This window comes from Vipera ursinii (genome assembly GCF_947247035.1).
Source record: "Vipera ursinii genome assembly, chromosome: 7".
In the NCBI taxonomy this organism is placed as follows: domain Eukaryota; kingdom Metazoa; phylum Chordata; class Lepidosauria; order Squamata; family Viperidae; genus Vipera; species Vipera ursinii.
Window position 1 is genome coordinate 68,513,018 of NC_139521.1, and position 13,845 is coordinate 68,526,862.

Genomic DNA, 13,845 nt, shown 5'->3' on the forward strand with positions numbered 1-13,845 from the left:
AATGTGGCATTAGCCATTTTAAATCCACCAACTATACCTTTTGAATTCAAGCTAAAACAAAATTTTCTCCCCTTCCCTCCCCTCCCCTCCCCTCCTTCCTTCCTCCCTCCGTCTCCCTCTGTCTCTCTCTCTCTCTCTGTTCGTTCTCAGATTCTTGAGGTATTATATAAAGTTACATAATAGTGTAACTTTAGTGTAATAGCGGTGGCTCAGTGGGTTAGGACGCTGAGCTTGTCGATCAGATGGTTGGCAGTTTGGTGGGTCGAATCCCGAGTGCCGCGTAACAGAGTGAGCGCCTGTTACTCGTCCCAGCTTCTGCCAACCTAGCAGTTCGAAAGCACATAAAAATGCAAGTAGAAAAATAGAGACCACCACGGTGGGAAGGTAACAGCGTTCCGTGCGCCTTTGGCGTCTAGTCATGCCGGCCACATGACCACGGAGACGTTCTCGGACAAGCGCTGGCTCTTCGGCTTTGAAACGGAGATGAGCACCGGCCCCTAGAGTCGGAAACGACTAGCACGCATGTGCGGGGGAACCTTTACCTTTACCTTACATAATAGTGTAAAACAGTGTTAAAAAACAAGCACCAAAAGCACTATAATATAATGCAGAAGGAGGTAAAAAGCTAATGATGAATGTTTGATCCAAGTCAACCTGATAAAATATTGTAAGAAAACTAGGCAATTAAACTAGTCAGGCAACGAAAGATAACCAACAAACACAGTAGAGACATCAAAATATATGAAGATTTTTTTCCTGTTAAAAAAGCAATAAAGCAAGTAATAAGAGATAATTAATAAACATAATAATATATAACATTATTAGATTATATTTGACTAGGATATTTTATACACCTGAGGATCCCTTTGGGGATCATATTTACTAATAAAGATCAACATTCTTTTCTAAACTGATGCATATCATAAAAGTCTTTGGGTTATGCATATCCTTTAACGCATCTTATTGCATGTGTTGGATTTTTCCATAGAAACAGTGCTTTTTTTGTCATAGAACGCACTGGAACAGAGTTCTGGCACCTTTTTTTGACAGATTTTCCAAGTTTTAAAAGTAACTTTTGAAAATTTGATGTTTGATCCACGTGGACTTGAATCGCCCTGTCGACCGTAGCAGGTTGGCGGCAAAATCATTAAAACTGTGCATGTGGGCTGCTTGTGTGTCGATTCCGATGCATGCGTACTTCGTCCACGCTGGTTGCGATGGCACTGCTCGGCTTGTGGCACTGCTCGGCTTGTGATTGGTCGTGTGGTTGCGTGCTGAGTGCTTACTACAGGCGGCGACCGTTACGTTTCATTACACAACTGACGTGTGGGTGTGTGTACAGTGATTGACTATGTGCGAAAGGTAAATAATTTCTTTATTTTAAAAAATTGTTGGTGAACTGAAAATATTTTTTAAATTTTTACTTTAAAAGTGTGAACCTGAATTCAAAACTGAAAGAAAATTACTAATTACTTCTCAGCCACCGGTCCTGCTAAGAATTGAATATATATATTTTTAAATAAAAGATTAACAAGATGTGAGTTCTGGCGCCTTTTTTCTTACAAAAAAAAGCACTGCATATTCAAAAGCACACCATATGTCAAGTGAAGGGGGAGTATTTGATTTCTAGCACTGGGCTATTGTCAATCTGGTTACTACTAACATGGTAACTAACAGTGATTATACAACACTTTTCAATTCTGACCTGCTGGACCTTAATAGGATCATTTATATCTCACAAAAGCATTACAGTAGAGAAAATAATAACTGTGTATTGCAGTAGTATGCACATAGATTGGGTCATAATATGAGGGAAGGAGCATATAACTTCTGATTCTCACTGAGGTGTAATTCTCAGCAATCTATTCTCACTTGGCAGTGCTGGCTAAGAGTTATAGTTAAACAATGGGCTGCAAGTTACTTTCCTGGCTTAGAAAAATAGCAATGCACCAGGTCTGTGTTGCTTCATGGAGCATCTTCAAAGGCAGGAGGGGTCTTCCAACTCGGCCCTTTTATGACTCATGGACTTCAACTTCCAGAATTCCTCAGCCAATGTGCCTGGGTGAGGAATTCTGGGAGTTGAAGTCCATGAGTCATAAAAGGACCAAGTCTGAAGACCTCTGTTCAAAGGGATGCTTCACTCAAAGTATCATCAAAGTGAAGTACTCTTCAAGGTTTGCACAGCCCTACTAACATTAAGCATCAAGTAGAATGATAAAGAAGGGAGAGTCAGTGATGGAGAACCAACCGTGGGAAAGACCTTTTTCCTTTTCATCAGCCTTGTTTGAAGATGAGAAGGCTTGTACAAGAGCTTTTCATGGGGATCTTAACTCATGGATCTTTCGAATATCCCCAAAATATAAACGCAGAAGAAAATTGGACGGTTATCAAGTTGGAACCCCTTCCGCTAGATTGAATTTTAAGTGATGTCCCAGTAAAAGTAAGGGTAGATGATACTTTTCTTTCTTTCTTTCTTTCTTTCTTTCTTTCTTTCTTTCTTTCTTTCTTTCTTTCTTTCTTTCTTTCTTTCTTTCTTTCTTTCTTTTGGCTGAGGGCTGTATTTTCTCAAGAGTCTGTTGAGAGTCACATAGTCTGAGATTATAACCAAAGAACGTAGGATCTCTCTTCTCTGTTTTTCCCTAATATCTTCTTTTTCCTCTTTTGGTCACCCTTTCCCCACTGCACCCCAAAACAGAAGCTTCAAGGAAAGGACACATGGTTCTTTATAGAATATTGGAGTACTGCATCCAGTTTTGCTCACCGCAAAAAAGATAAAAAGAAGTTGAGACTCTAGAAAGAGTGCAGAGAAGAGCAACAAAGATGATTAGGGGACTGGAGGCTAAAACATATAAGGAACGGCTGCTGGAATTGGGGATGTCTAGTTTAATGAAAAGAAGGACTGTGGATGATATGATAGCAATGTCCCAATATCTAAGAGGCTTCCACATAGAAGAGGGGTCAACCTATTCTCCAAAGCACCTGAAGGCAGGACAAGAAGCAATGGATGGAAGCTAATCAAGGAGAGAACCAGCCTAGAAATAAGGGGAAATTCCCTGACAGCGAGAACAATTAATCAGTGGAGCGGCTTGCATCCAGAAGTTGTGGGTGCTCCATCACTTCAGGTGTTTACGAAGAGATTGTACAATCGCTTGTCTGAAATGATACAGGGTTTCCTGCTTGAGCAGAGGGTTGGACTAGATAGAATATCTCCAAGGTCCCTTTCCAACTCTGTTATTCTGTTAAAGAGCAGTGTTTCTAAAATCACCCTGCCTAAATGGATATTAGGTCCAAAGCATGCCTAGGATAAAGCCACAGAAATGTAGGGTAGCTCCACAGCAAATGACAGGTGTTCTGCAAAATCTGGAAGCAAAGTCATTGGTGCATATACAGTATGAAAGATGTAATTATTTAAGATATTTGTTTAGACAAACTTGTGCTAGATAGCTGAAAGCAAATGTGATTTAATACAAATCATGAAGCATCTAAGACTTTTTAAAAAGACGTCTGCGGTAGAAATATGATGGAGGAGGGTAAGTTTGCTCTTCAAAATAATGGTCAAAATTCAATTGGATATTCCCTGACTTTAAATATGACTAAAATAGTCTTTGGATCTCAGCCAAAGCCTTCAAAAGCTGCAGTTGAAAACCCCCCAGAAAGAAATCATTCCTCTTTCTTATGCAAGGGGGTGGGGTGGGGAAGGGGAGAGAGAATTAATGAAAAAACATTTATACATTAACTATTGGAGAACAAACACATCATGCATGAAAAGAGACAGATGGTGTGTAACCAAGTTGGCAAGCTCTAGATATAAACACTGATGTTGGCCACTTGCAAGGATCAGTTCTTCTTGGTTTCTGCTAAACAATATTTGCAGAATCTGGAAACCAAGAAGATAAGATGGATATTTGTTACTATATATATTTGGGCTGCCAAAACCCAGAGTAGCTAACAAGAAAAAATTGGCATTGAAAAGTCTCTTTGCTGCCATCTAGTGATTATCTGGGTTGCTGCAAGCTGGATCTGCGCTAATATTTGTAAGACATTTAAACCCGGGAGTGAGAATTGGAATCAGATTTGTTTAAAGCTAGAAACATGCAACAGTTGCGCCTATTATTATAAGTATTAACATAAACATTATTGCTGTGGTAGGACTCACTCCATAAAGCAAAATAAATAAGTCTGTAAACCAGAATATCATTGACATGCTATTTTAGTGAAAAATAATATAACTCCTTAACATATTTAATATATTTTTCCTACGATGATAATTTAGAAGTACCATTTGGAGACACATGGGATTTTGAAGTTCATTTGTTATAGAATCATAGAACTTTAGAATTAAAAGAAACCTTAAGGATCCGGTTTAACCACCTGTGATGTTCAGGAAAGCCAATTAACAATCTATGAGAAGTGGCTGTTTTCCTTCTTAAACAGCTCCATGGATAGAGAACCCATAACATATATAACAGACCATTTCATTTCACTGTTGTACAAACTTTACCCTCAGGAGGTTTTTCACTCTATTTCAATGAAAGCTAAGTAGCTGCAATTGATATCCTAGTCTCTGTGGTCTATTTTCTATGGTCTTCTCTATAGCTCCTCTTTTAGGGCTCTCTTCAGTCTTCTTTTTCCAGACTGAACATCTCAACTTCCTTCAACCTGCCCTCATGTCTCTACTTCCATCCCCAACAGTAACCTCTGCTGAATCTAATCAAAGCTCTATGTCAGGATCCACCCCAATCCACGTCTTAGGAAAACAAAAACTCTTGGAGTCAGTTCTAGTCCAAAAGGAATTTTTACTAGGACATGTTTGGTTGTGGAAATACAAGACAGGACCTGGTATTGTTTTACAGATTGAAACTTTATAAAGAGTTCCCGGTTCAACACCCCCCCTTCCCTCAACCCCATTTGGTCAGCCCCCCATCATTTACTTCATGTCATCCCTTTCGTGGGAACTTCAGTTCTTTACGGTTATTGCCTTCTTCCTTTACAGATTCAAATGGAGACACAGGCCAGATGCCTTCTTCCCTAACCCTCCCTTTTGTTCCCCCAGTTCAAAAGGTTTCCCTTGGTCTTTGAAATAACCTAAGGCAGGCTGAATCCACATCCTCCTTCCTCGGGAGATGGCAGAATCCAGGGGGCGGGATAATGTTTTAAACATACATTTATGAATGTGATATAAATGGAGTCTGACACTCTATCAAGTTTTAATCTCCATCGAGGTGCCTCCAGGAATCTCTTAAGAGAGGGAAAGGAAGGCAACTGCTTTTGTCTATTTATTCTATAACCAACATACATTGTCCCTGATCATTTTATTTATTTTTATTTATTTAGTTACATTTATATACCGCCCTATTCCCTGAGGACTCAGGGCGGTTTACAGGGAATTAAAAAATCCACCATACAAAAGTTAAAAAACCAAATTAAAAAATATTAAATTGACCCTGTATACTTAAAACCCCAGTTAAAAATTTCTCCTCAGCCTGGGCCTGAGAGCTCAAAGAGCCAGGTCTTCAGGCCCCGGCGGAATGATCGGAGGTCGGGGGCAGTCCTCAGCTCCACCGGCAGCTGGTTCCAGAGGGCAGGCGCCCCCACTGAGAAGGCCCTATCCCTGGGTGTCACCCGCCGGCAATCTCTCATCATGGTGGGCCCATGTAGTTATCCTAGCTAAGAATATAAGAAGAGTCCAGCTGGAAAAAAAAAATCAAAAGCCCATCTGATTCAATATCTGGTTTTCCAGAATGACCAAACATATACCCTGTTTCCCTGAAAATAAGACCTAACCGGAAAATAAACCCTACCATGATTTTTCAGGATGCTTGTAATATAAGCCCTACCCCAAAAATAAGCCCCAGTTAAGATAATCAGCCAGACAGATGCATTTATTACCGTATTTTCCTGAAACTAAGCCGTAACAGGAAAATAAGCCCTAATGAGTCTTCTGGAGCAAAAATTAATATAAGACCCAGTCTTATTTTTTGAGAAGCATGGGTAGAAATATTGCCAGAAAGAATGGATAACTTCCCATCAATTGTCCCAAAGATGCTTTTTCAGGAGGCAACTGGACTTTCTTGTTTTTCTTTGAAGACGTTTCGTTTCTCATCCAAGAAGTTCTTCAACTCTTGACTTGGATGAGAAGTTAAACATCTTCAAAGAAAAACAGGAAAGTGCAGTTGCCTCTTGAAAAAGCAACTCTGGGACAACCATGATCTGGATGACTGAGAATTTTCATAGACCTTCCCATCTATTGCACTCAAAGGCACCTCACCTCTAATCCTAGAGCCAAGGTATCCAGGATTATAGCGCTAGCGTCAATAGCCTTGTCCATCATTAATTGAAGTCTTCATTTTATTTAAAACTATGCAGAAAAGTGACCTTTATCCACATCTCATAGCTTGATAGAAGACTTGGTTTTCCTTCCCCTGGATGAATCCAAGTTCAAAGGGAAAAAATTACTCCCTTTCCAATTTTTTCTTACCATTTATACTACAAAGAGGATTCTTTTTTAATGATAGGATATAGGGAACAATAATAAATACATTAAGTTTGAGATGTGTTATTCTCCTTCACAATCAGCCTGTCAATCACTTTAAGGTCTGAAACACTGTCGTCTTTTTTTTTTAAGGAAATCTACAATAGAACCCAATTGTTTAAAATTTTCTTGCATTTCTTCTGTTCGGTGATAATATTAGGAGAATCTGTACAGGTAGTCCTCGGCTTACAACCATTCATTTAGTGACCATTTGACGTTACTGAAAAAAATGACCTATGACCGTTTGTCACACTTCATGACTGTTGCCGCCTCCCCACGGTCACGTGATCAAAATGCAGATGCTTGGAAACTGGCATGTACTTATGACGGTTGCAGTGTTTCAGGGTCATGTGATCCCCTTTTGCGACCTTCTGACGAGCAAAGTCAGTGGGAAAACCAGATTCACTTAACAAACTTGTCACTAACAGCTGCAGCGGTTCACTTAACAACAGTGCCAAGAAAGGTCGTAAAATGGAGCAAAGCACACTTAACAAATCTCTCACTTAGCCAACGGAAATGTTGGGCTCAATTGTGGTCATAACTCAAGGACTACATGTAAAGTGTATTAAACATAGAGACATCACTATTTCAGAATGAGTAACTGCAGAGATGGGCACATTTAAGCATGCTCTCACCTGGGCATATAAACTACAAACTGCCCTCTTTTGTGCTATCTTTCTTTCGGAAAAATCTACTGGAGTGAGTTTGTATATTAAGTTTCACTCGGTCCTACATTTTTTAAAAAAGGGGGGGGAATCTCCATGTAAAAAAACCTCACTTCACAAAAAAATAATGGGAACATTTTCCCTTGAAGTATAAGCTTTTTACTTGCAAGGGATTATTTTAAATGAGCTGTTCCCTTACCTTCAAATTGATGCGGGGCGTTTCTTTGTATTACTTCGCATCATTTTTGCAAACTCGGAAGATCAAGCAAGATTTACACTCTTAACCATCACAATAGCTACCTGGGATATGCAGTCTTTCATCACTTGATTCCTGCTGCCCTGCTCTTTATCCATGCTCTTTGGCAAAGATTCACATGTATAAGAATATGATTTCACCACATTGCAGTCTCAGTATGCTGGAGTCTCTGCAGACTTTTTCTGTTTTTATTTTATTTGTTTGTGTCTCACCATTATTATTTTTACAAACAACTTAAGGTTCCACCTCCTATTTTTCACACAACAGCAACCCTGTGAGATGAGTTGGGTTGAGAGAGAGTGACTGGCTCAAAGTCACCCAGCCCATCATGCCTAAGGCGGGACTTGAATTCACAGTCTCCTGGTGATTGGGCCAAAGTCACCCAGCTGGCTTTCATGGCTAAGGCAGGACTTGAACTCACAATCTCCCACTTTGTAGCCTGGTGTCTTAACCACTAGATCAAACTGTCTCTCTTTTTGGGAAATGGATAATGTCCAGCCTTAAGTTGTAAAGTCCCAGCCAACACATAGGAATTAGAACATAGAAATCATAGAGTTGGAAGGGCCCTTCGAGGTCTTCTAGTCCAACCCCCTGCTCAAGCAGGAAACCGCATACCATTCCAAGTAGCAACTGGCAGCTTTGGAAATAAAGCCAAAATTTAAAATCTCTTAATGGTGGAGTGGAGGGGTGGTGGTGGTGGTGAGAAGACGACAAGGTAGGAAAGGAACGATATCGTTACAATGGGTAAAGGGAAAAAAAACCATCCCAAAACATAAAAAAATAGTTGTGTTGTTTTTTTATACTTTCACTGACATAAGTGTGTATTGAAGTCTCTGCCTGAAATAGTAAAATCCACCTCATTTTTTACATTTAAAAGAAATTAGGGAAGATATGTCTTTATATTTTTCTTTATCTGATCAACTGGGCAGGTAAATACAGTATTTGGCTGGCTCTATATATGTGTCTCGGTTTGGACTGTAAACAAAAAAGTCTTTGTGACACCTCTTGATAACATTGGGATGACTTTAGAAGGAGAGCAATGTGAAAGTGCCAAATATCATTATGAAACAAAACAGCTTAGGACGTCCTGTTTTGCTGGTTCAATCTAGAGAGCCACAAGGACAAAATCTCTTTGCAAAAACCCGGCCATCATGAAGGTTTTCTATAATTGGAACTGATATTAACTCAATAATCTGTGAGCTTCAGAGAACAATTGATTCAATTCTAATTATACTAGCTTGGAACCCATGCCACATCCAATTATTATCCCTCGTTCTTTGTTTGATATTAGCTCTGGCACGCTCTGACTCTAGTGCCAAAAGTGTTCCAGAAAGTCTCAACAAAGAGACTTTAAGAGAATTGTTCGCTGTCGATCACTAAAAAGAGACGATCACAAGGGATTACATTCAGCTGTAGCCAATATTTACAATCTGTGATTCAGATCCTTGTCTCTGCTTTTCAAAGTCCAGCCTTGAGCTATAAAATCCCATTGGAACCTGCCATGACAAAAATACTCAATTTTCTGGTTATATCCCTTAATTTTTTAAAAAGTGTTATTTATTTATTTATATCTCATATTTATTATTTTTACAAACAACTCAAGGTGGCATACGTATCCCACCTTTTGGGTCCTCTATTTTCCTCACAACAACAACCTTGTGAGGTGGGTTGGGCCGAAAGAGAATGAGAGGCCCAAATGGCTAAGGTAGGACTTGAACTCATGGTCTCTTGCTTTCTAAGCCGGTGCCTTCACTACTAGACTAAACTGGCTCTCCGGATGGATCATTAATGGATCGTTTCGATGAAGGTCATTTATCTTAATGAATCGTTACGGTGAACATTAAGGATGAAGTATGTCTATTAAGCATATTGTATTTATTTTTGACAAGTAATTTAGTGGGTCTTCATTTCCTAGGTTAAGGTTACCCAGACCCCAGAAGGGCAAACCCAGCCTCAGTTGATTAAAACTTTGCAGAAAGGAGATTATTTTGGAGAAAAGGCCTTGATCAGGTTTGTTTAAAATTATTTCCCATTTGGAAACACTTCCATTGTTACTTAAAAATTTGAGGAGTTCAAAATGGAACAGGGACTGAGCAGACAAGGTAAGGACATAATTTTATTTTCAAGAAATTAACTCAGGGGGGTCCAACCTTGGCAACTTTAAGGCCTGTGGACTTCAGCTCCCTGGGAGTTGAAGTCCACAGGCCTTAAAGTTGCCAAGGTGTAATATCCCTGAATAAACTAGTACTATAATTCATAGATGATTGAAAGAGTGGGCATGCATTCGTTCTACCATTTTTTCCCCACACTCTCTTCCATCCAAATTGTCTATCTTGGTTACTGTATGCTGATTTTTTTGTGCATCTTGTAGTTGCAATTGATGGATTTTTTGAAGCAGACGCTCTGATGCCTGGGCACAAGCCAATTCTGGAACTATTAATGAAACCATAGTCCAGAGTGTGCATTTGTGCAGCAATGAAATGAATTTATGAGATTTTTGTTGATTTATTTGTTAGTCACTTGATTTTTATCCTGCCTTTATTCATTTAGTATATAAGTAACTCGCGATGGTGAACATACATAATATTCCTGCCTTCTATTTTCCCCACAACAACCCTGTGAGATGAGTTGAGATAAGAAGTAGTGACTGCCCCATATTCCTCCAGGTGGCTTCCATGCCTAAGATGGGACTAGAATTCACTGTCTCCTGGTGATTGGCACAGAGTCATTCAGCTGGCTTTCATATCTGAGATGGGACTAGAATTCACGGTGATTGCCTCAAAGTCACCCAGCTGACTTTCATGCCTAAAGCAGGACTAGAACTCACCCTCTCCTGGTGATTGGCCCAAAGTCACTCAGCTGGCTTTCATATCTAAGATGGGACTAGAATTCAGAGTCTCATGGTGATTTCCTCAAATTCACCCAGCTGACTTTCATACCTAAGGCAAGACTAGAAGTCACCATCTCCTGGTGATTGGCACAGGGCCATTCAACTGGCTTTCATTTCTAAGACAGAACTAGAATTCATAGTTTCATGGTGATTGGCCTAAAATTACTCAACTGCCTTGCATATCTAAAGCAGAACTAGAATTTACTTTCTTCTAGTTTCCAGGTCAGCCACCTAACCACTGGCTTTAAAAAAAAATAATTAAAAATTGAGAAGCATTGCTCTAAAACCAACAAAAACTCTCACTAAATCCATTTCACTGCTGCACAAATGCATACAGGACAATGCTGGGTCGATATTATTATTTTGTTTGAGCAACACCGCTGAAGTGAAATAAAAAAAGCATCACGAGCTTGTGTTAAAATTATCCATCTCAGGAACATTTAGCAGCACAGATGTAGAGAACCTGCAGAGATGATGAATTGGTTGTTAGGTATCAACAGTCCTTTGAACAGAGGAAACAGCAGGGATAGTAATAATGGGAGGATTTAAACTTTGAAGTGGCATTTGGACAAATAGATAATGCCTACTTAGGTAACAAATTAGCTTGCATGTTTCATCCATTTTTGTTCTGTAAAATCATTGTTAAAGAGATTTGCAAAGATATAATAGAAAACCGAGGTTACGCACAGGCATTTGGACAATCACCTGTCTGAGATAGTAAAGGTTGTTCTGCTTGAGCAGGGGGCTGGACTAGAAGACCTCCAAGGTCCCTTCCAGCTCTATTCTATTCTATTCTATTCTGTTCTGTTCTGTTCTGTTCTGTTCTATTCTATTCTATTCTATTCTATTCTATTCTATTCTATTCTATTCTATTCTATTCCTATTCTGTTCTGTTCTGTTCTGTTCTGTTCTATTCTATTCTATTCTATTCTATTCTATTCTATTCTATTCTATTCTATTCTATTCTATTCTATTCTATTCTATTCTATTCTATTCTATTCCTATTCCGTTCTGTTCTGTTCTGTTCTGTTCTGTTCTATTCTATTCTATTCTATTCTATTCCTATTCTATTCTATTCTATTCTATTCTATTCTATTTAGTATCTAGTTGCTTGTCATAAATCAATGTGATCCTCTCTAGGTATAGTTTTAGAAGTAACTTTTATGCTCGAGGGAAACAGACTGTTAATAAGTGTATACAGATAATCCTTGACTTACAACAGTTTTGTGACTGTTACAAAGGTACAACAGCGCTGAAAAATGTAATTTCTGACCGTTTTTCACACCATTGCAGCACCCCCATGATCATGTGTTCAAAATTTGGACACTTGGCAACTGTGCAACATGATGGTTGCTGTGTCCCGGGGTCACGCGATCCCCTTTTGCGACCTTCTGATAAGCACAGTCAATGGGGAAGCCAGATTCACTTAACAACCATGTTGCTAATTCACTTAACAACCATGTTGCTAACTCAACAACTGCAGTGATTCACTTAACAACTGTGGCAAGAAAAGGTTGTAAAATGGAGCAAAATTCACTTAACAACTGCCTTGCTCAGCAATGGAAATTTTGGACTCAGTTGTGGCCGTAAGTCCAGGACTATCTGTACGGGATTATAGCATAAATCTGACCTGTTACTTATTCTTATTATTTACCTAAAATCAACTGGTATGTTTCTGTTCACAGTGATGATGTTAGGTCTGCTAATATAATTGCAGATGAAAACGATGTGGAGTGCCTTGTTATTGACAGAGAGTAAGTATTCCCTTCCTGCACTGCTGACCTCTTTCAAGCAGCTTTTCCTATTCACCGATATGTTACATCAAAAATTTGTTCTCTTCACTTCTTTTTCCTTGCCCAAATTTGGAAGAGGTGGACATTAAGGGGAAGGTAGCAAAACAGGCAGACTGACCCTTAAGAGGAGAATATTCGTAGCTCAGGGTTTTTGCTGCTCTCTGAGCTTGGTTGATTTCTTGCAGACATTTCATTACCAAACTGGGTAACATCATCACTGCTAGTCCTAGATTACCTTGTTTGGGTAATGAAACATCTGTAAAAAAACAACAACAACAATGAAGCTCCTCTCAAGATCCTCTCAACAGATCAGGAATCACCACTCTGCTCTGCACTGTAACATTGCAAGATCCTGAAGTTATTTGTGTTTACGATACTTGGTTTTGTCTGCAAAAAGCATGCGGTGGGCATTGTGCAATTATGTTATCAAGATATGCAGGAAGTGGGAAAATGATATAATTAAGCTCATGATTGATAGTGCTATCTCTTCTAACCTCAGAGATGTACCGCGGGGATACTTCATAGATTTGTTTTTGTTTGTTTTTTTTTAAAAAAAAACTTAAGAACATGCAGTTCCCATTTGGATCATCAAAGATTTTAATTACTGCAGAGTGGTATGCTCTGGCTGCTTAATTAGTAAATAAAGAAAATGTGGAAAATCTCCACAGTAGCAAACATTGAAATATTTCTAGTAAAGCATAAAAGGGAAAAGAAAGGCAGTTTGGTGTTGTTGTGATTCAGGGTCAGCCTGTGGGTTCGGCAGTTGGGTCGGACGATTCAGAGGAGGAGGAGGAGGAGGAGGGGTTCGGAGAGCCTGCAGAGGACAGTTCTGAGGCTTCGCGGAGCTCTCAGCCAGGCCCCTCCCATCTGGTTACTACGCAGACCCAGCTGTGTGAGCCTGACAGTGTGGATGAAGATGACCCACAGCTGGCCCTGTTCAAGGACGCCTGACGCAGGAGGCAGTCAATCAGGAGTAAACAGAGGAAGGCAATGGGGCACCTTGGAAGGAGGCAGAGAGAAGCCACGCCTTGAAACTGTTTAAAAGGGGAATGTGTGGGAGGGCTGGTTTGCTGAAGGCAACCGTTTGAATAGCTCCTGTTTCATGGTTCGTGTTTGCTCTGTTTGCTCTGTTTTATGTTAATAAATTTGGCAGGCTTAGTTCTAGCCTCTTGCCGTTTTGTAAAGGGGTTGTCCCTGCCTTTTCTGCAGGGCCGGTAGTAGGCTGGTACAGAACAGGTGTAGTGGTTAAGGTAGCAAGATAAAATCAGGAGACTGTGAGTTCTAGTCCTGCCTTAAGCATAAAACCAGCTGTGTGGTTTCAGGTCAGTCAACTTTTTTTTAGGACTAGAAAGAATGCAAAGGCAAATCACTTTTGGAAACCTGGCTAAGAAAACTGCTGGTGCTTTTCCATGCAGTCACCAGGAGTCAAACTGACTTGAAGGTACAAAAAGAGGGTGGGGGGTGAGGAGGAAAAACAGGCTTAGTTATTTTGCACGACTGTGGCTACAACAGGACTGGAATGGTTCGTGTTCGCTGAATCGCTGTTCAGCTAGATCAGGGGTGTCAAACTCAATTTCATTGAGGGCTGCATCAGCATTATGGTTGCCCTCAGGGGGCCGGGTGGGTGTGGCCTGGGTGGGCGTGGCCTACTGGGTGGGCATGGCTAAAGTGCGTAAGGCCTACTGGGTGGGCATGGCCAGCTCTACATC

At 40.1% G+C, this 13,845-nt stretch overlaps 1 protein-coding gene across 1 annotated transcript in view; it reads left to right on the forward strand.

Annotated features, from left to right (window-relative positions):
- The window catches only part of PRKG2 (protein kinase cGMP-dependent 2), a gene marked incomplete at its 5' end in the record, with an annotated part of 77,125 nt that overhangs the window by 36,360 nt on the left and 26,920 nt on the right, over positions 1–13,845 (forward strand). The window contains 2 exons of the mRNA XM_083367142.1: positions 9,369–9,463; positions 12,029–12,097. Of these exons, the coding sequence (XP_083223268.1) occupies positions 9,369–9,463; positions 12,029–12,097 (164 nt within the window). The remainder of the gene's footprint in view (positions 1–9,368; positions 9,464–12,028; positions 12,098–13,845) is intronic.